The sequence below is a fragment of the Cynoglossus semilaevis genome, chromosome 11, assembly GCF_000523025.1.
Source record: "Cynoglossus semilaevis isolate Cse_v1.0 chromosome 11, Cse_v1.0, whole genome shotgun sequence".
Classification (NCBI taxonomy): domain Eukaryota; kingdom Metazoa; phylum Chordata; class Actinopteri; order Pleuronectiformes; family Cynoglossidae; genus Cynoglossus; species Cynoglossus semilaevis.
This window is the reverse complement of record NC_024317.1, coordinates 15724569-15744757: the sequence shown is the minus strand read 5'-3', so window position 1 is coordinate 15744757 and position 20189 is coordinate 15724569. Positions and strand designations below refer to the sequence as shown.

Sequence of the window (20189 nt, the reverse complement as noted above, 5' to 3'; positions counted from 1 at the left end):
CCATGGTCATTGTTGAAGGTAATCAAACAAAAGAATATGTGCTCGATCTCTTTGATGTGAGTTGTTATAAATTCATTAAAAAATGAATAATGAGTACTGATAACTAATTTAGATAAATCAACATTCCTAAACTTGTTGTTGTTGTTTTTTTTTTTTCAAATATGAATAAGTTTGTTCTCAAAAGTGAAACGTTCAGGAACATTACCACTCCGCTGAGGTTTTCCACAATTCTCATGGATCAAATGACTATTTATTAATTACTAACATAGTTGTCTGCAGCTCTTTTTTTAATTTGTAGGAGCCATGGACGACTCTCTTAAATCTCTGTGGTGTCATTTTAGATCCACCCAGATGTGACGCCGAGGAAGTGGCAGGCTTTAAAACTCCCATAACTGTGAAGAAAGGACATAAAGCTACCTTCAAATTACATTACACGGGACGAGAACCCATTAAAGTTCAGTGGTACCTTGAGGGTGAAGAGCTTTCAGAGGACTCAAATATCAAGATAGAGAACACAGAGGGGTGCAGTCGTCTGCTTCTGTTCAAGCTGCAGCGCAAAGACAGCGGTGAAGTCAAGATAAAATTCAAAAACGACTTTGGAACTGTGGAGGCCTTCAGCCAGCTCATTGTTCTGGGTATGCCAAAGAGGAACTAGCTGCAACTATTGCCATTCCTAATGCATCAGGGCAGGATCAACACTATTCAATTTTATTTTCTGACAGATAAACCTACTCCTCCTCTGGGACCTCTGGAGATCGTTGAAGCCTCCTCTAGTACAGTGGAATTCAAGTGGAGACCACCGAAGGACAGTGGTGGCTGCAAGATTGATAATTATTTGCTTGAACGACAGCAGATCGGCCGCAACACCTGGAAGAAGGTTGGCCCGATTGGTCCGGTGACGAAATATAAAGACAGCGACGTAGACCACGGCAAAAGGTACTGTTATCGCATCAGAGTGGAGACCGAGATGGGCACCAGTGAAATGATGGAGACCGAGGATATACAAGCTGGGACTAAAGGTGCACTCTTTGCTGTTAATTTATTACACTGACATTTTTGCAAAATTGTCTTGACCAATCACTAATCCTACCTAGTTTATTTTATTCATAAAAAAGAAACTTTCAATATACTCAAGTATTTCCGCACCAAAAGCACTGGCCACAGGGATGCTGCACCATTTGGATATTTCTACCTTTTCTGTCTTAAGTGACAAAGAATATTTTCAGATAAAAATCAATCTGATCCACAGCCAAACCTCTGAGAAGAAGAATCAGGGCCAGGGTGATGGTTAGTTAGCTTAACTGAGCTGAGCTTTGAACGAGTGTGATTCTTATAAAAACACTGATATTGTATTAGTACAATTGCACTGCTAGGGTTTTCAAAGGTGTATTTAGCAGTAGGAGGACAAAAAAAGGCACAAAGTTGGAAAGGTTGGCCATCACAAGCATGAATTTTAGGGTTTAAAAGGTTTTTCAGTCTAGTTGAGTGTAAGTGAAGTAAAACTGGCTTCACAATGTATACGTATAAAAATAACAGGAGATAAAAAGTTGGTTTGCAGCGAAAGTAAAAAAAAAAGTTGAGTTCTAACATCCAATAAGACTGACTCGCCTGTTTGCCATTTGCAAAGATAAGGGGCAAGGGCCAGAGGCAAGCCTGTTCAGATGAATGAGAGAGTGCATTTTTCAAACTTCGTGATTATTTTTGGTCCAACGGAAAATTACAAATACAAATACATTATTTTTATTTTCTACAGCCTACCCTGGTCCTCCATCAGCACCAAAGATTGTCAGTGCATCCAAGGAGTGCATCACCGTCTCCTGGCTCCCCCCTTCTGACACTGGAGGAACTGAAATTCTGGGATACAACCTTGAGAAACGCAAGAAGGGCAGCAACTTGTGGAGTCAAGTCAATCCACCCAATGAGATGATCAGAGGTTCCTATTCTCTTTAAACACTTTTTTCAGTGTGATTTGATGGACTTCTGTCCTCCATGTTTGACATAAACATCATGTGATGAAATGTATTCCTGCACATTTTCTACACACAGCTAAGACATTTGCCGTTAAAGACGTGATTGACGGGATGGTTTATGAATTCCGTGTGTCAGCCATCAACAACTCCGGAGCTGGAGAACCCAGTACTCCATCTGAACATGTCTACGCCAGGGACCCTAAGAGTAGGTGGAAAAAAATCTAACTATCCTTAAAGCAGAGCCTACCACAAATCTCACAACTCACTTTGAATTGTGTGATGCAGAGCCTCCAGGAAAAGTCCTGGATTTGAAAGTGACAGATTCCACCTCCCTTTCCTGGAACAAACCCAAGGTGATTTACGGGGTTGAAGATGAAACCAAGGGATATTTCGTGGAAGTCAGACCTGCAGAAAACACAGTGTGGGATCGCTGCAATAACAATGCAATCACCATGAACTGCTACACAGTGAAGGGCCTGAAGTCACTGGGCATGTACTGGGTGAGAGTGCTGGCTACTAATGATGGAGGAGACGGGCCGCCTCAGGAGCTCGATAATTACATCCTGGTGATGCCGCCCCCTGGTAAGAATTATTATTTCAACCAATTATCACCAGTGAATACTAATATCAAAAGTATAGTTTAGCTGCTGAAACAACTGACAATTAAAGGCCGGTTTTCATCGGTGTAGTACATGAACTGATTCACTGTACAGTAGTTTGGAGATATTTTTTACTATGAATGATGAGCGTGGCACATATATAAGAGCTGTAATAAAAATAATAATAATAATATGAAGAAATATACATACATGGTATAATATTATTTAGAGTATTCATCCACTGTATGCATATGCTAAGTATCAATATGTGAACGATGAAGTGAATGTTGCATTCGGGTTATCAGTATTAATAAATCAACTTCAAATTGATGTATCAAGTTCTAATTAACTGGTAAAACTTCTGAAATGAAGGACACGAACTATCTATTAAAAAGGAACAGAGAAAAAATACACGTTTATATATTCAATATTTCCAATATATTGGCTTTGTTGATAATAACAGCTAGTGTAAAACACCTGCAGTACAGAGACACAAAGTTGTCATGTTTAGAAATGTTGATTTATTTTTCTTATCAATGATTAATCATGGCCATTGTCCTACTTTGCTTATAAATATCCATAATTGGATTATTATACTCCAGGTTTGGAAAGATTCAAGTGAAAAAGAGGCTGAACTAGAGATTTCTGAAATCAAGATGCTGAAATTATTAGAGTAATGAAAAAAGACAGACAGGATCAGAAAAGAGCAGATCTGAGGGGAAGCTGAGGCTGAAGAGACAGCAGATATAATGGACTAAAGATGGAGCTGCCAACGGTGGAGAGCCCCAGAGTCCATCTGTGGACAGGACATGATGATAGCGGTTCTAGAATGAGATAGAAGCAGGTAATATGCTGCCCCCTACAGGCAGCAGCTGAAGAAGCAGAATAATTACTGTCAGTGTGGTTATCACACTGACAGTTGAAGATAAACAACAACAACAACAACAACAACAAAACAGCAAAAACTGAAATAGTCACAAAAAAGGCTACTGTAATCATTATGGGTTTTTTTGTCAGGCAACAAAAAAAACAAAAAACAAACATTCTATTCTATTAATTTCTCCTCAGTGAGGCCCAGATTTACAGATGCAAAAATCAAGAGTTTCATGGTGGTGAGAGCAGGACACTCTGCACGCTTCAACATTAACTTTGAGGTAAGTCAGCAAATTTGTAAGAATTCTTTGGCCAAAGTCCACAGTTTACATTGGGCTGACTTTGATTTGTGGAACTTTCCTCTCAGGCCTCCCCCTGGCCTGAAGTCATCTGGCTGAAAGACGGATCACCTGTGTCTAAAAAGGTGACCATCAGTAACGCAGAGGGCACTTCCCAGCTTCTGCTTGCTTCTGCTGAGCGCACAGACACAGGCATCTACACAATCATCGTAAAGAACATTGTGGGTCAGGATACATTCAGTGTTGAAATAAGGGTCACAGGTGAAGTCTGTTTGGAAGACCAAGTACATTTACCTAACCATTTATCTAGAAAATCCAAAGCTAAAAACATGGTTTCATTTTTTTTTAATTCTAGATGAGCCCAAGCCACCAGGTTCACTGGACCTTGACGAAAATGTGCCCGGAACAGTGACCCTTTCATGGGCACCATCTCCAGATGAGAAGCGTGATGACAGGCTCCACTACATGGTGACCAAACGGGACTCGGTCAAAAGAGCATGGCACACCATTGGAGATCGCATTTTCAACAACCGGTTCACTGTCTGCAACATCATGCCAGGTCGTGAATACAAGTTCAGGGTCTATGCCAAGAACGACATGGGCTGCTCCAAACCAGTGGAATCACCAAAATGGCTGATTACTGCCAAAAAAGGTAGGTACTGAAGATGAGGGCAGGGTAAAGGGACTTCGATGATGAGAAAGAGAAGTTTTGTTCTCTAAATTCTGCCATCTGCAAATTACTTTTTTAAAAATGTTATTGTTCCTAAACTTCAGTTTCGTTTCATGAGTTATTCGTCTGTGTGAAGGATACAGCGGCCCTATCCCAAGTGGCACATGGGAAATTAGACACTGGTTTATTTTGATTAATTGATTAATCATGATTAATCCTTATGCTTCCACAGATCGTATTTTAAGATTGTGGTGTGTCAGTGAAATAAAACCTTTCCACAAGGTGTGTAAATAACAATGTGTATCGATTGTGTAACAGCAAAGATAATGGACGATGGACAGTGGAATTATCGGGCATACATTATCAAACCAACAAATCTGAATCTGAATCATTTTAGAAAATGAATGAATATTATGAATATTTGGTGAGCCCATAGAATCATTTGAATGTCTTGTTGTGCAATTGTGTGTTGCACCAAGGCTCCACTACTTCTCACATTTTTTTACTTAGAAAAAAAAACTTTATGGAAAGTGTTTTTGAAAAATAGAAAAAAAGAAGGAAAAAAGCATGTTTCTTTAATCTGCCTCAGTCTCAGTCATTGTAACAAAGGTCTTGTTAATAAAACAAACAGCTGGAGCTTGTAAAATAAAACCACAACACAAGTACATTTTACGCCGTGCACGTGACAAATCTGAACTGCAACAGCCAATTTAATACAGATATATTGCTAATATCCAATGAGTCCATAAATACATTAGATGTAATTTTATTCTGTGGGTGTTTTAGAAAAGTTCACTGTCAAGGTGGCGGAAGCCAAGAGCTGTGACCTGCAGTGTCCTCCAAAGTTCCTGGTGCCACTCAAACTGCACACGGCTCCTGAGGGCTACGAGTGCTACATGAGCTGCGCTGTAAAAGGAGACCCCACGCCTCACGTGACATGGCTGCGCAACAATATCAGTCTGAATACCAACACCAATTATTACATCTCCAACACCTACGGAGTGTGCTCCATGCTCATACTCAGGGTCGGCTCCAAGGACACCGGGGAGTATAAGGTGGTGGCGGAGAACTCCATGGGGAGAGCAGAGTGTTCTACTAAACTGACAGTCAGAGGTACATGTACTATGTACAGACAAGTACTCCACTGTGGATAATTGTGACATATCATTTGTCATGTGACACTAATTACCATCTCTGTCATCTTTTCAGAATAAATCACCAAACTGGAGAAGAAACGACTTCAATGCTAAACACTGACTTTGATTTGTGCAACACAGTAGGTTAACAAACAGCAACTTATTTCCACTGTGCAAAAAAGTTGAATATGTGTTTTATTTAATCAGTAAAATTCAGCATGATGGAAAGAAATACACTTGTTTCAATAGAACATAAAAATAAATGATATATTGAATTATGTATTGACAGTGGTAGTAGTAGTGACTTACTGGAGCTATTGTGGCTCCGCCCACATACTTTAAGTCACTGATCTTTTCATGTGGACCCTGACGGCAGTGCATTTATAATTTTCCCTGATTGTGGAACTTCCCTTTCACCAAAATTAAAGAAACATTATTGAAATCAAAGTGCTATATTTTATCACACAATGTGTGCCATTTTAAATAAATGAATTACATTTCTCTGGTCTGTTGTCTTCCATGTTAATCACCTTTTGATCACACAAATACATTTAAATAATAAAAAATATGTATGTAGGAATTAGGACTCAATTATTAATAATTATTTTGATTAATGATAAAACTATTTTTCAAAGAAAATATTTCACTATTTGTTCAAATACTTAACATTTAATACACACATCTACAGAAGTCCCTCAGGTCTCATTACACTTGTTCTCCTCCATTTTGGTTTATGTGTGTAATTTATGTTCAAACTTCTTGTATTACCTCTCTGGGCATTTTTGTTGGGTCAGACATCGGTCCAAGTTTAGCGTCACTGAAGACGACATGGGTCAACAGTTGCACCCTGGGGTAACAAACATGTCAGAGCAGGGTGGGATGACACCTCTCAGTGTCAAGTATAAGTACACCTTACAACACTACAAGACATATGCTCACTTACAGATTAGTAAACATAAATATAAATATACATACATATATATATATGTGTGTGTATGTATATGCATTTGAGTCACATTTTATTCACAGATTATTAATTTACATTTTATTATAGTAAACCTTTCAGCTGTCATGTGACTTTAATTCAATTTAAAAAAATCGTCCTGATGCTCACCTCTTTTCAGATGCTGGAAGTAAACCACACAGCCTCCCTGTGTAATTAGGTTAATGATGCTGCAGCTTCGAGCTTCGAATCATTTTGGTCACATCCCGTGACACTTCCCCTTTTTGTTTAGTGATGCCAAAAGCACCCTGCTGCAGCACCAAAGCTTGAATTCCACTTGGGAAAGAGGTGGGATCAGAAACCTTCAGAGCTGCATAACCACTGGTGTCCCCGTTTCAAACCTATGGCATTTTAGGGCCAAAGTGCATGTCAGTAAATCTATCCCCAGGAGCCCCAATGAAAAAGTAGGTTAAGCTGCTGTGAGTGGGCGAAAGGCTTTATTGCCTCTCAAAAGGCAGAGACCACATTCAAGAATCATCAAGAAGCTGGCTGGCAACAGACAACTGAGAGGAGACTTAGTTACTCAGTAAGTACATGAAATTAGTCGTTCAAAATTCATTATGATCAATGACACAGGACACAGCACGTAAACATATGCTATGAATATGCAATTAGCAGCAGGTTGCATGTTAATTAACTGTCGGTAGGATCTAATAACGACCTGTTATTGTGTGTCTTTTATAATAACGTTTACAGCATAAAGTATTCTATACAAATGTTATTAAACTAATAATTCTATACATTTCCATTTATTGCTTGGAAATATCTGAAATACATGAGTCATTACTTAAAAGAACATTGTCAAGCAGCTTTTGCTACGCTCCTATTATAAAACAATATAATTAAAATCAAGATGATTGGACATTTATGAACGTATAATAATGATATATTGTCTATATTATATAAAATATAATAATGGCAATATTGTTCTCTAACAAAAATATATAATTTACAGAATACTTTATAGAATACTTATACTAGAAGTATTGTATAAAGTATACTTTATGCTTATACTAGAAACAGTTTTCACATGTTCATGTACCGAGTGTTTCAAGCCATATTTTCTCTGGTCCTGAGGAACAGTTTATGGAAATGTTACAGCTTTTTTTAGGCTTTTTAACTTCAAATTACTTTTATATTGAAGTCATCAACTTCATTATTCATTAAATAATAATAGCTTTAAATTTTAATTAGTTTTTAAATGATGACATTGTTTCTATGGATATAAAAGGATATGAAAGGAACATTTTAATAGGCGGAGTGATGAGTGAGTGAGCTGGCAGTAAGTGTGTAATTAAAAGATGAAAATCTGAATAATAAAAACAAATAATGTGATTCATTAATTTATTATTAATGTGATGAAGTTAAAATACAGAGATTGAGCGAAGATATTTATCAAATATATTTATTGTCAAATATTTATAAGAAACAGGATATTTTAACTTGAAATGAAATGTTAATATAAGGCCACCATAGACCAAAGCATGAACAAAAAATAATTTGCATCTCAAATATCAGTATTATTATTATTACCTCAACTGCTAGTTACAATCTTTTTTTTTTGTTATTCATTTTTATATTTAATTTCAAATCGTTTTTATATTCAAGCTGAAGTTTGAATGATCGAATCAGATACAGTATGTTATTTAAAAAATCCTTTTATCAGCTTTAATATTAACATATTATGTTTCAATAAGGTTCAAATAAAGATTTCAAAATAGCAACAAAAAAAAAAAAAAGTATGATCTTTGATCGTGAGCGCCAGTCTAGGAATGTCAACTATGTGGGATCTCATGAATAGTAACTCAGATAGTGAAGATAGAATTACTATGTCACACAGCCTGCAACCTCTTTCCTAAAATAATGTATTTCTCAGATTTCTAAAATGTAGCTGCCCATAATAACATGTCTGACACATGGAATAAATAAATCATGTCACATTCTATTTCTGCTCTCCCTCTCTCTCTCCCTTTCATCACACAGTGATAGTTATTAACACCATTCACAACAACACTGTCTAAATCCCTACATTCACGTCTTTTAACATCTGCAAAGAAAAAAACACCTTCACTCACAGACTCACAGACAGAATCCGGTTTATATATCTGTTAATAACTGTCAATCGTCAAACAGCTCCAGATCACAGTAAAATCATTTATTATTGCTGCAGGACGTCCAGTCCTAATGTAATCTGTCTTTTGGTGGTGTTTAGTTCTGCATAGACAGAGGAGTTGTGTTCAAGATGTTTAAGATACGCAGAGCTAAGGAGGAGGAGCCTACAGCTCCAGGGCAGGGTAAGTAGAAAGACCAGGTTTGAACACTTTCTACATTTGTGTATTTTAGCCAATAACAAACACTAATAATCTGTCATGGGAAAATTCTCAGTGAGAATAAAAAGGAGGTCACGTGTGCCCGGAGTCATGATCACCCAGTATGTGGAGGAGATCCCTCAAGGCTCCAGCACTCCAGACTTCACCCGCAAACCCATCGCTCTGACAATCCAGGAAGGTATACACCGTATTTTTCTCAAGTCCATCCAGCTCTGATTGTTTCGTTGCTAATGTAGCCTGTTTTGTTGCCCTGTCCTTAGGTAAACTGGCAATTTTCAGAGCCGTCCTTGTTGGCAGACCAGAGCCAAAAGTCACCTGGCTGAGAAATGCTGGAGAAATTGACGAAAAGTTCAAAGTTCTCTATGACAAAAGTTCCGGTGAACACCAGCTGCAGGTGAGTTGTCGCAATAAACTAGCCAGCCTTTCAGCAACAACAACAACAATAATAATAAAAATAATAATAAACCAATTCTGACTCGCCAGTCAAAATTTGAACCTCATTTTGGTCATCATTACATCATAACAATAACAAAAAGTGGTGATGTTGGAGGTGATGATGATAATGATGTTGCATTGAATGTTATATATCAGGTGTATATGGTTAAGGTATCGGTAAATGTAATGCGGTATTGATATGGATGTTGATATTCATAATGATGTCGCATTTACCAAAAGATTCCAGATGTATCTGTGGATCAGGCCGACACATACAAGTGCTATGCGGAGAATGAATACGGGAAAGCCACAGTAACTGCTGTCCTTAATGTAATTGAAGGTAAGTAACTTATTAGTACTCAGAGTACTGCACACTGCATATGTAAAACTAAACAAAAGCTTAAGATCGACATTTTTATTTCAGTCGGCTTTAAGAAGAACCAAGCTCTGCAGCAGTCAAGAACAGGTATCAACAGAGTTCATGCATAACATTTCACTGATAATCAAGTGTCTTATTAAATAGATCACTGTTCCCTGTGTTGCAGCGATCAGAGAGATTCCAGAAGATTTCAAAAAAGCATTAAAAAATATGTAAGTGGTTTCTGTCAACTTTTGTGTGATTGTCATTTGTTGGTCGGAAAATAATCAGTTTCCTTTGCATGTCAAAGTGCGGACACCGAGTCAAAAGAGACAAAATTGGAAATTGACGACAAGTTTTGGGATTTGCTGATGAGTGCAGACAAAAAAGACTATGAGAGCATATGTACACTTTATGGAGTCACAGACTTCCGCTGGATGTTGAAGAAATTGAAAGAAAAGAAGATTGAGAGGGAACAGGAGCAGGAAAAGGTACAGAACGTTTGAGGTGCATTTGAATTCAGACAAAAGGCAACAATTTTTGAAGATAAACGCCAAATATTTACATATTTTTTCAATTCAAATGACTGCAGGTGGTGGAAAAACTGTCCAACTTGAAGCCCATTGAGCTGAATGCTTCAGGTGGAGCAGAGTTTGAACTTGAAATGTCTCTCAAAGATCCTACCAGTAAAATATTTTTATATAAGGTAAATGGCTGCACAATGCATGCAGATGTTATTGTGTCTCATGAATATTCCAGTCACCCTGTTGACAACATCTGTTTGAACAGGACGGAGTGATGATTCCTTTTGATGCCGATGCCGAGGTAAAACATGGCCTTAAGCAAGTCGGGAAAAAGTTTGTGTTTAGCATCAATGGTATCGACCCGGGGGATGCTGGATTATACCAAGTGATGGTTGATGGAGTGAACATCTTCTCCACTGACTTGAAACGTGAGGTTCTGCATGCATACTGTTTTAGCTGTGGTGGTGAATACAAAATTTTAAAAGGCGTTTTTCTGTGTTTTGTTTAGTTCCTCCTGTGGAATTCTTGGTAAAGCTACAAGACGTCAAGGCAGAAGAACGAGAGGATGCCGTGTTTGAGTGCGTCGTCTCACAGCCTATAAAAAAGATCACTTGGAAGGGGAAAAATGTCTCACTAGAGCAGGGAGAAAAATACGACATCCTTGTGTCAGATGACATGTTGGTTCATACCCTGGTGGTAAAGGACTGTCTGCCATTGGACAAAGGAATCTATGCAGCCATAGCTGGAATGGCATCCAGCAGTGCCTGGCTTATAGTAGAAGGTACTGATACAGAAAAAAAGTAAAGTAGGAGGTACTTAGTACGACAATAACATGTTCTCTAAGAAATACAATCATGTTCTACATATATTGTTTTCCCAGCTGACAATGACCCCAGCATGCAAGGAAAGAAGAAACCTCGGAAAACCACTCGTGCCGGAGGTGGTAATCCTGATTTGCTGAAGATCGCTCAGGAACAAAATGAAAAGATAAAGAAAGAGAGGAATGAGTTGGCTGCAAAACTTGCAGCAGAAGCTGCTGCAGCAGCAAAGGAGGAGGCTGAGGCCAAAGTTAAACCAGAGGGTGAAGCTAAAGCGAAACCAAAAGCCAAGACAAAAGCCAAGGCTAAAGGCAAGGCAAAGACTAAGGAGAAAGATGGTGAAAAGGTCAAAGAAAAGGCAAAGGCCAAGGCCAAGGCAGAAGGTGGAGAAGGTGCAGAGGCGGTCGCTGCAGAGGGTGAAGAAAAGGAGGTGGAAGAAGAAGAGGTAGAAGACGAAGATGTTGAAGAAGAGGAAGAAGAAGAAGAAGAAGAAGAAGAAAATGGTGTAGTTGTAGACAATCTCAAAGACGGAGAAGGTTCAATGGAGAAAGAAGAAGTTAAAGGACAAGACCCAAAACAAGACAATGAGGTGGAGGCTGCAGCTAAAGTTGCTGATACTGAAGAAGAGGCACCTGTTGAAGATAAAAAAAAGAGAGTGAGGGCGGGGCCTCTTGTCCCTGAAACAGTTATTGGTGAGATGCATGAGAACACATCTTTATATATATATATATATACATATATATATATATATAGTGTATTTAAGTTGAACATGACTGTGTTTCCTCTCTAGACCCTGGAGTATTCTTCACCAGTGGACTTTCAGATGTGTCAGCCATCATTGGCACAGATGCAGAGTTGGTCTGCAGACTGAGCAGTGAGGAGTGTGACGGCGTCTGGTACAAGGATGGAAAAGAGGTGAAGAAAATGTAGCATTTAATGATGTGGAGAGTTGTTCTTCTGATAGATTAAGACACATATTCTGTGTGGAAGTCAGATAGCGGCTGCAGAGAACATCTGTATTGTCAAAGACGGAACTTATCGCAAACTTATCATCAAAAACTGCACAGAAGACGACGCGGGAAAGTACAAATGTGAAGCTGACGGTCGCAAAACAGAGGCCGTGCTGAATGTAGAAGGTACAGAAATAAGAGCATGAATGGCTGCATTCAAGCCAACAATAAGGACAATCACTTTGAAAAGAGGAGGAAAATTTGTGTGTTTCTTTGTTCTTCAGATCCTCCAAGAATAGATGCCGATGACTTAGCCGCGTTTGTTAAACCTGTGGTTATCAAAACTGGGAAAGAGGCTGCCTTTAAGGTGTCATTTGTTGGCCGGGAACCAATGAAGATCCAGTGGTACAACGATGGAGAAGAGCTGCTGGAGGACACACACATCAAGATTGAAAGATCCTCCACACACAGTCGCCTGCTGCTTACCAAGTGCCAACGCAGAATTTCGGGGGAGATCAAGGTTAAAGTGAAAAATGAATGCGGAACAGCAGAGGCCATCACTCAAATGGTTGTTCTAGGTTTGTGGCCTTCATTTTTATGGCTGCATGTCATGATGTGTCCAAGCCGGGGATTTCAAAATAACTGTTGTTATATCAATGTTCAAATTGGAAAAATTAACAAAAATATTCTGTTCTTATTCGTCTTTACTGTAAATAATTATTATTTACAGTTACACGCCAGAAAACCATCCAATTGTTCACATTTGAATTGAAAATATCAGATGTTTTAAGGCACTTGCTCTTCTCTTTCCTTTTATAGCACCTTCTAAGTGGCTCTGGCACCTCCAGTGGTGGCATGCCTCACATTTTGATTATCCTAGACAAAATACACGGCATTGACATGAGCAGTTCTCTTCTACCCAATAGATAAACCAACAGCACCCCTGGGCCCTGTGGACATCATTGAAAGTTCATCAACCTGCATTGAGTTCAAATGGAGGCTCCCCAAAGACAATGGAGGTTCTCCGATCACGGACTTCATCCTGGAACGTCAGCAGATTGGCAGAAACAGCTGGAAGAAGCTGGGCAAGATCGGCCCAGAGCCTAAATACAGGGACACAGATGTGGACCATGGTAGAAAATACTGCTACCACATCTGGGCTGAAACCGAACAAGGAACCAGTGGAATGATGGAGACAGATGACATCCAGGCAGGGACAAAGGGTAGGGGTCACAGGTTCAGCTCCAGAAGAAAATAAAGTCAAATGTGTGACTGAAGTCAGAATTCTAATTTGACTGAATTTGGACTTTAGAGATATGACTAACGTCATATTCCTAACATATAAGTCAAACTGAGGTTAGGTCGGAAAAAAAATATTTCTTTTCGTCTTCAAACAAAATTCTATTTTTGTCCAATTTTATTGTATTTAAATTACTTCAATTTTCTCCCATTGTCCTCTCTGTAGCTTACCCTGGACCTCCATCAACACCTAAAATCGTCAGCGCTTTCAAAGATTGCATCAACCTGGCCTGGACTGCACCCACTAACACCGGAGGAACCAACCTTCTAGGATATAATGTGGAGAAACGTAAAAATGGCAGTAATTTGTGGAGCCTCATCAACCCGCCTGAGGAGCCCGTCAAAGGTGTAGTGCAATAATTCTGTCAAGTACTGCCTACTGTATAAATACATGTTCAGTATTTCGTTCTTCACAGTCTGCCTTGTACTTGCCAACAGATAAAAAGTATGCAGTCAAAGATGTGGTTGAAGGCATTGAGTATGAGTTTCGAGTATCAGCCATCAACATCTCTGGTGTTGGAGAACCCAGTCCACCCTCTGAGTTTGTATTCGCCAGAGACCCAAAGAGTAAATATCCAGACAAATTTAGATTTGTTCTTTTCGATTCTTGGACGAGTTCCTTAAACACAACCTTTCTGTAACTGTTCAGAGCCTCCCGGTAAAGTCATTGATCTGAGGGTAACAGACTCCACCTACACCACCTTATCACTTGGCTGGACCAAACCCACCGAAGAAGAAGGAGTCCAAGATGAGGCAAAAGGATACTTCATTGAACTCAGACCTGCAGAAAACCCTGAATGGGGGCGCTGTAACTCCAACCCAATCATCATGTGCTCTTATACTATCATGGGTCTGAAGTCTATGGCTATGTACTGGGTAAGAGTTGTAGCCACCAATGAGGGCGGAGACAGTGAGCCTCAAGAGTTGGACAACTATATAATTGCAATGCCTCCTCCAGGCAAGTATTTGAAATTATTAATTTTTTATTTCTTTAAATTGGCTTTTTCTTCATTTTCCTCTTTTTTTATTTTTTTTACAGTGAGACCAGAATTCACCGACAAAAACATCAACAACTTTATGGTGATGAAAGCTGGAAGTGCTGCTCGACTCACCTTTAACTTCAAGGTCTTGAATAAGAACAAGCAGAACAATGATGCCATATGAATCTTTATCATGACACAGATGTGTATTTGTGTTTTTGTATAGGCCTCTCCTGTACCAACAATCACATGGATGAAGGATAGCATGCCTTTACCTAAGTATGTGACAGTCAGCAACACAGACACGTCCTCACAATTAATGATCCCTTCATCAGAACGTCACGACACAGGGATCTACACCATCATTGTGAAAAACCTAGTGGGCCAGGAAACCTCCAGTGTGGAGATGAGATTCACAGGTAGGTTCTGTAATATCTTTATTCTAAACAGATGGATATATAGAATAAAAATATTTGAAAAAAAAAATCATATAATATGCTTCGACACAAAACAGTTAAATTGTGTCTATTTTAAGGATAAGAAATGTATTTATATTCATTGGGTTCCACAAAGAGAGAGGAAGATGTTGACGTGGGGTTACACTCCCACCAGATGGGAATTGTTGGGAGTTTCAAAACATGATCCTGTCTTAGTTCATATATTATGTTTTCCACAGTCCACACATTGACAAAGAACATGCTGGGCTTCAACCTGACAGCACCATTACAGAAATGAAGCTGAGCTCAGTAGGAATAGTCGATGACTAAGAACTTGAACCTTTTGAGGTATTGAACTTATGAACCAAATAACATCAGACATTGTTTGACAGACATTAGATTCTGAAGCAGTGGGGGCAATAATTAAAAAGCGACATGACAACGTTGCAAAATGTACACAGGGTAAAACCTGGTTAATCTGCTGTCTTACCTTGAACAAACTTTCATTCATTGAAATTAGGGATGGCTCAAATGATACTCAGTACCATTCTAACATCGGTTTCAATTTCAGGCCCCTCAAAAAAAAACAGTTAGAGCCAAAATGCTCAACTTAACTTTGCGTGACTATTGCCTCAGCAACGGCAGCAGTCCAAGTGCACTTCAAGTTACAATTCATTAAAACTGGACTCCTACCTGTGCCTAGATGACCCCAAGCCTCCAGGCCCCATGGAGCTGGACGAAATCGTGTCAGGAACAGTGACCGTCTCCTGGGTTCCTTCTCCCGATGAGAAAAAAGACGACAGACTCCACTACATGATCACAAAGCGAGACTCCGTAAAGCGCACGTGGCAAGTCGTGGCTGACCATCTCTTCAACAACAAATTTACTGCCATCAACATCATGGCTGGAAGGCAGTACAAGTTCCGAGTCTATGCCAAGAATGACATGGGCGTTTCCAAACCCTCAGAATCACCGGTCTGGGAAATTAAGAGAGAGAAAGGCAGGTTTATTAACATTGGCGGCAGACAGACAGGATGAATACTTCAACAACTGTCATTAGCAGCTACTGAAAATGTTAGACAAGAAACTTTTATGAAACTTTGTTAGAAATAGAGCTTAGGATTTTTATTTCTTATTAACTGCTGCATGTAAGAAGGTGATATAAGTATATAAGTAAAAAGGTAAAGCATTTTAGTAAATAAATTAATGAGTGAATTATTGAGTAATCACATATGTACAGTAAGTAAACTAAGTAACTATTTTAAATAAGAAGCTTTAATACTGTGTACTGTTGAGTTAGTCAGGATTTTGTTTCCTCACTTTAAATTTATGGAATGTAACATTATATTATTTATTTCATTTTATTATTTTTGTATCTTGTCTTTTCCAGAACAGTTTTGCCTGGATATGCCCCCCTCCAAAGGCTGTAACTTTGAGATGGCTCCTTCATTTTTGGTTCCTCTCAAGACACGCACCAGTCCAGAGAGCTACGAGTGCTACATGAGTTGTGCAGTGACGGGGAACCCCAAACCCTATGTGACCTGGTACAAAAACAGCATTAGCCTGAACACCAACACCAACTACTACATCACTAACACATGTGGGGTCTGCTCCATGGTCATACTCAAAGTGGGGCCAAAGGACAGTGGAGACTATACAGTCATAGCAGAAAACCTTCACGGCCGAGTGGAGTGTTCGACTAAACTTGTGGTTAAAGGTGAAGAACAAATCACTGAGGTGTAACTTCTGTTTGATCTGGCTTCAAGTGTTTGATTTTTTTTTTACTTTTTCTCCCACTGCAGAGTAAGAGGCAGAAAAACTGAAGAAAAACAGATGGAACAGAAAATATCACCTAACTGAACCCTTTTGTCAACTGCTTGTTTTTTGTGTTTTTCTACAAAATGTGTTAAAACACAAACTGCGACAAAGAGAGAAAGTTACAGAAGAAAAACAATTAACAACGTGTCAATGTTTGAAGAAATTTTGACTGTTTCAGGATGTTTTAGCTGTTGTACCGTTAATCTCACACCGTGATAATGAATCTTGCACAAAAATACACCTACAGTATTTATTAACTTTTGTAATGTAGCGTTAGGGTTTTGTTTGTGTTTTTCTAAAAAACAAAACAAAAAAAATTGCATTTATGTGTCCTCAGGTTTGACAATGCAGAGATTTACCATACAGTACATGCAACCCCCCTCCTTTACTCCCAGGGTTGCTATAAACACATCTCTAATTAATATGTAATTCTTTGGTTTTTATACAGCAGCTCTGCAGTCTTCCAGTTGTATTGCTGCCACCTACTGGATTTATTTCCTCTTAGTAAACATTTCCAACCAGAAAAGTCCTCATTACCAGTAAAAGAGAGCATCAGACAAAGCATGCACCTCTAGTGGCCAATAAAAATCGAATATTGTTTCTTTACATTTTTAGTTGTTAGGGGTTTGAAAATATTTATTAAGTATACATTAAAAACTAGTGAACTGTTTTGAAAACACACTTTAGACCAAGTTTATGGTTTCACATTTTATTGTTTGAATATTTTGTTATTAATAAACATTTCAATAAAAACACTTGATTAAAAGTAGACAAAATGTTCAATTTGGCGGAATCTCTCTCTTGTGTCAGATTGTTCACAATAGTCGAGTTTGAGTTAAACTGAGCAAATTTTGTTCATCTTTATTGAATAAATGAGATGGCCTTAAGTCAGACTATGGCAGTTTAATAAACATTTCCATAGAAATAAGTAAGAGTCAAACAGATGATCATGCAGGGGATTGTCCAGTAGATGAATGGTTCCAGGACTCCATGGTGCTAACCAGACGATAATCAAGAACACATTTGTTCATTTTAATGCCTCATCTCTTGTCTTACTTGATCACTTAATGGGATTTTAACAAACCATTGATGAATGAAGATGAATTTAGAGATGTATACATATGTGTTGAGTTTTGAGTTTTTATCCAAATGCAGCAGCACTAACACAAGTGTAAGGCCGTTATTGTAACTTCTATATTATTACTCCACATGGACATGTCATGCTTCGCAGTTTGTCACATGGGTTCAAATTTGTCTTTTACTGCAAACATGTGTTTGCACCTCTTGAGAGAATTTGCAAGACTAATATTGGAAGTCCTAACTGATGCAATTCCATGTGCATGACTCAAGACAACCTCACAACTTCACCTCTCAGGGTGTAAAGACCGGAGACACAAATATTACCCATTGTACAGGGGGCCTCACTGGGAAGTTGACGTGCTAGGCTTTGACATTTAAAACCCACCAACAACATTCTGATAGCATTACGATAACTTGTAGTCATGTGTTACGTGGTTATTGTTAGAGGCTTACGGGGAACGTTTTCTTTATTTGAAAAAAAAAAATCTTTAATTGCAATGATATATACATACATACTGTATATACACAGTAATATATACATGTTTATAAGTCAGCTTTTGTATTATCAAATATATTTCACTGAAATGTGAGAGCCCAGCGTCTTTTGTGATAGTCTCACATTAGTAGAATTCAAAACCTCCTGACTTCAGTGACCCCTCTCAGTAAAAGCCATCCAGAACATCAAGCCTCTCATATTTACTTGTCATGCCTGAGAACAGTCATATTCCCTGCGCTCAAATCCACTTTTATTGCACTGCTTTAAAATATTCACACGGACACAAACACACAATCACAGCTTGGTTATTACCAAAACCAATCACTGAGCTGTGGTAAGACATTGGACCAAATGAGGTTTTAAATAATATCCAAAAAAAAACCCACTGTAAATAAAACTCACTACGTTGTGGGCAAATGTTTTTAAAGTGCTAATTCTCTGCTACCAAACCTGCAGCACTTCTGTCATATGCATCATTTCATGAAATAATAATTATCTATATTCTGAGATAATTACTAACTTGGTCAGAGGGCTGCCAATGTGCTTTTATTGTGTTTCTTTCCACACAGTTTAAATGCCAACAAGGATGGTATTCTCATGTAAAACACCTTGTGTCATCATAATTGCACCGTTGAGGCAAATTTACATTTAAATTAGTTTGGGATGAGCCATGGTGTTTATGTTTAATAATAGGGTTGAACCTTCCACAAACACCCAAGGTGTTAAGCTTTGAATCTGCATTGGACTTTCCAATAGAATGCAGCAGAAAATGTTTGATGGCCAGCAAAGTGAGATAAGAGATAACTTTTTCTGTTTTGCAATAAATCTAAATAGACAGGTATGATTTAATTCCTTTGACTTTTAAGTTCTATCAAAGACTCTGGTAATGACCTTCTTGTGACCTTCACTGGCTGTCAAAATAAAATTTGAAGATGTGTGTTGAGATTGGAACACAGACATTGGACGCCAGTAATCACATCATCTACATATATATTTAAAGCAGGATATAGCTTGTCCTCGATCGACTGCACATTCTTTGACTTACTGAATAGCAACAATTTATGAAATGCAGGTATACTGGAAGGTAGCATTCCCTTTGATCTGAGCACTTGCAGAATTCATGTAAAAAAAATCAGGCTGCATATAAATCACCAATGTTGCACTGTTCAGTAGATCTGTGTCCATTGGGTTGCATTGCTGCCACCTACTCGCTTTGTCTTACACGAGTAAAAGAAATCAACGGTGAAAAGCATCCAGATCATCCCCAAAACCAACCTGTGAACCACTAAAAACAAGATACATTTTTGATGAATATTCAGGGCTAAGACTTGAATCAGACATTAGCTGCACCATTAGCTACACATTAGCTAACAATCTACACTAGAGCTAACATTAGCTACATCACTACTGTTGTAGCTAAAGTTGTCAAGAGTCATCTGAGGTAATTTGAATAAAAAAATAGCTTATATAAAGTATTGTTAGTTGATAAAAGGTGACTAAATCAAGACTTTTATTTGTTATCGCAAAAGCTATTCTTTATTTTGATATGTAAGAAATGTGTAACTGAATATTTTGGCCAAATTATACATTTTTTTAAGACTTAGTTTGAGTTTGATTGGCTCAGTTAATATCAAACCATTCTCTTCCTTTTTCAATGCACTAATCTTTTTCCAAACAACCTAAACAACTGAGTGCCTCTGGACTAGGCCAATTCCAAATGTTAACGTTTTCGTTACCACTGTAAATAACAGTTCGACCCTCCCTCCTAAGTCGTCCCTCCCTGACGCTCTCACACAGTTTATTCTGAGAAACCCAATAAAATCAAGAGAGTCAAGAGGAGTCACCAGTTCAACAAAACTTTTACATAATGTTTTTTGTTGTAAATTCACAATCATGTCAACACAAACATACTCAGCTGTCATCACAACACTCTGACATTCAGTCTGTTCCAACCTTTCAGCACCGCGCTTCAACTATGACAACACCACGCGTCAGGTATGACAACACTTAATGAATAACAGTCAATTAAGCCAGTTACAACCATGTACGAAAGATCAGAATAAAGACACATAAAAATCGATTAGAAATCATAAAATTACAGTATTAGTCTCAAA

General features: G+C 38.4%; 2 protein-coding genes across 3 annotated transcripts in view; both read left to right on the top strand.

Annotated features, from left to right (window-relative positions):
- Positions 1 to 6049, top strand: part of LOC103386570 (immunoglobulin-like and fibronectin type III domain-containing protein 1) — a 21360-nt gene extending 15311 nt beyond the window's left edge. Inside the window, exons 16-26 of the mRNA XM_008320898.2 lie at positions 3 to 18; positions 342 to 635; positions 723 to 1019; positions 1754 to 1933; positions 2047 to 2175; positions 2256 to 2552; positions 3638 to 3723; positions 3810 to 4002; positions 4097 to 4393; positions 5198 to 5524; positions 5621 to 6049. Coding sequence (XP_008319120.1) covers positions 3 to 18; positions 342 to 635; positions 723 to 1019; positions 1754 to 1933; positions 2047 to 2175; positions 2256 to 2552; positions 3638 to 3723; positions 3810 to 4002; positions 4097 to 4393; positions 5198 to 5524; positions 5621 to 5625 — 2121 coding nt within the window. The 3' untranslated portion in view covers positions 5626 to 6049. The remainder of the gene's footprint in view (positions 1 to 2; positions 19 to 341; positions 636 to 722; positions 1020 to 1753; positions 1934 to 2046; positions 2176 to 2255; positions 2553 to 3637; positions 3724 to 3809; positions 4003 to 4096; positions 4394 to 5197; positions 5525 to 5620) is intronic.
- A 689-nt stretch (positions 6050 to 6738) lies between these two features.
- Positions 6739 to 18873, top strand: igfn1.3 (immunoglobulin like and fibronectin type III domain containing 1, tandem duplicate 3). Of its 2 annotated transcripts, XM_008320839.3 has the most exons (24): positions 6739 to 7076; positions 8763 to 8844; positions 8936 to 9058; positions 9141 to 9274; positions 9556 to 9655; positions 9740 to 9781; positions 9861 to 9906; positions 9984 to 10164; positions 10266 to 10379; positions 10463 to 10625; positions 10706 to 10978; positions 11078 to 11707; positions 11806 to 11930; positions 12010 to 12151; positions 12250 to 12543; positions 12892 to 13188; positions 13431 to 13610; positions 13703 to 13831; positions 13914 to 14222; positions 14304 to 14389; positions 14471 to 14663; positions 15385 to 15681; positions 16072 to 16398; positions 16484 to 18873. In XM_008320839.3, exons 2-24 carry the CDS (start codon positions 8793 to 8795, stop codon positions 16486 to 16488), a joined length of 4242 nt encoding a protein of 1413 aa, XP_008319061.1. In that variant the 5' UTR covers positions 6739 to 7076; positions 8763 to 8792; the 3' UTR covers positions 16489 to 18873. The 2 variants fall into 2 exon arrangements, with proteins under 2 accessions (XP_008319061.1, XP_024915792.1); XM_025060024.1 differs by lacking the exon at positions 16484 to 18873 and having other exon boundaries at positions 16072 to 16477.
- The last annotated feature ends 1316 nt before the right edge of the window (positions 18874 to 20189 follow it).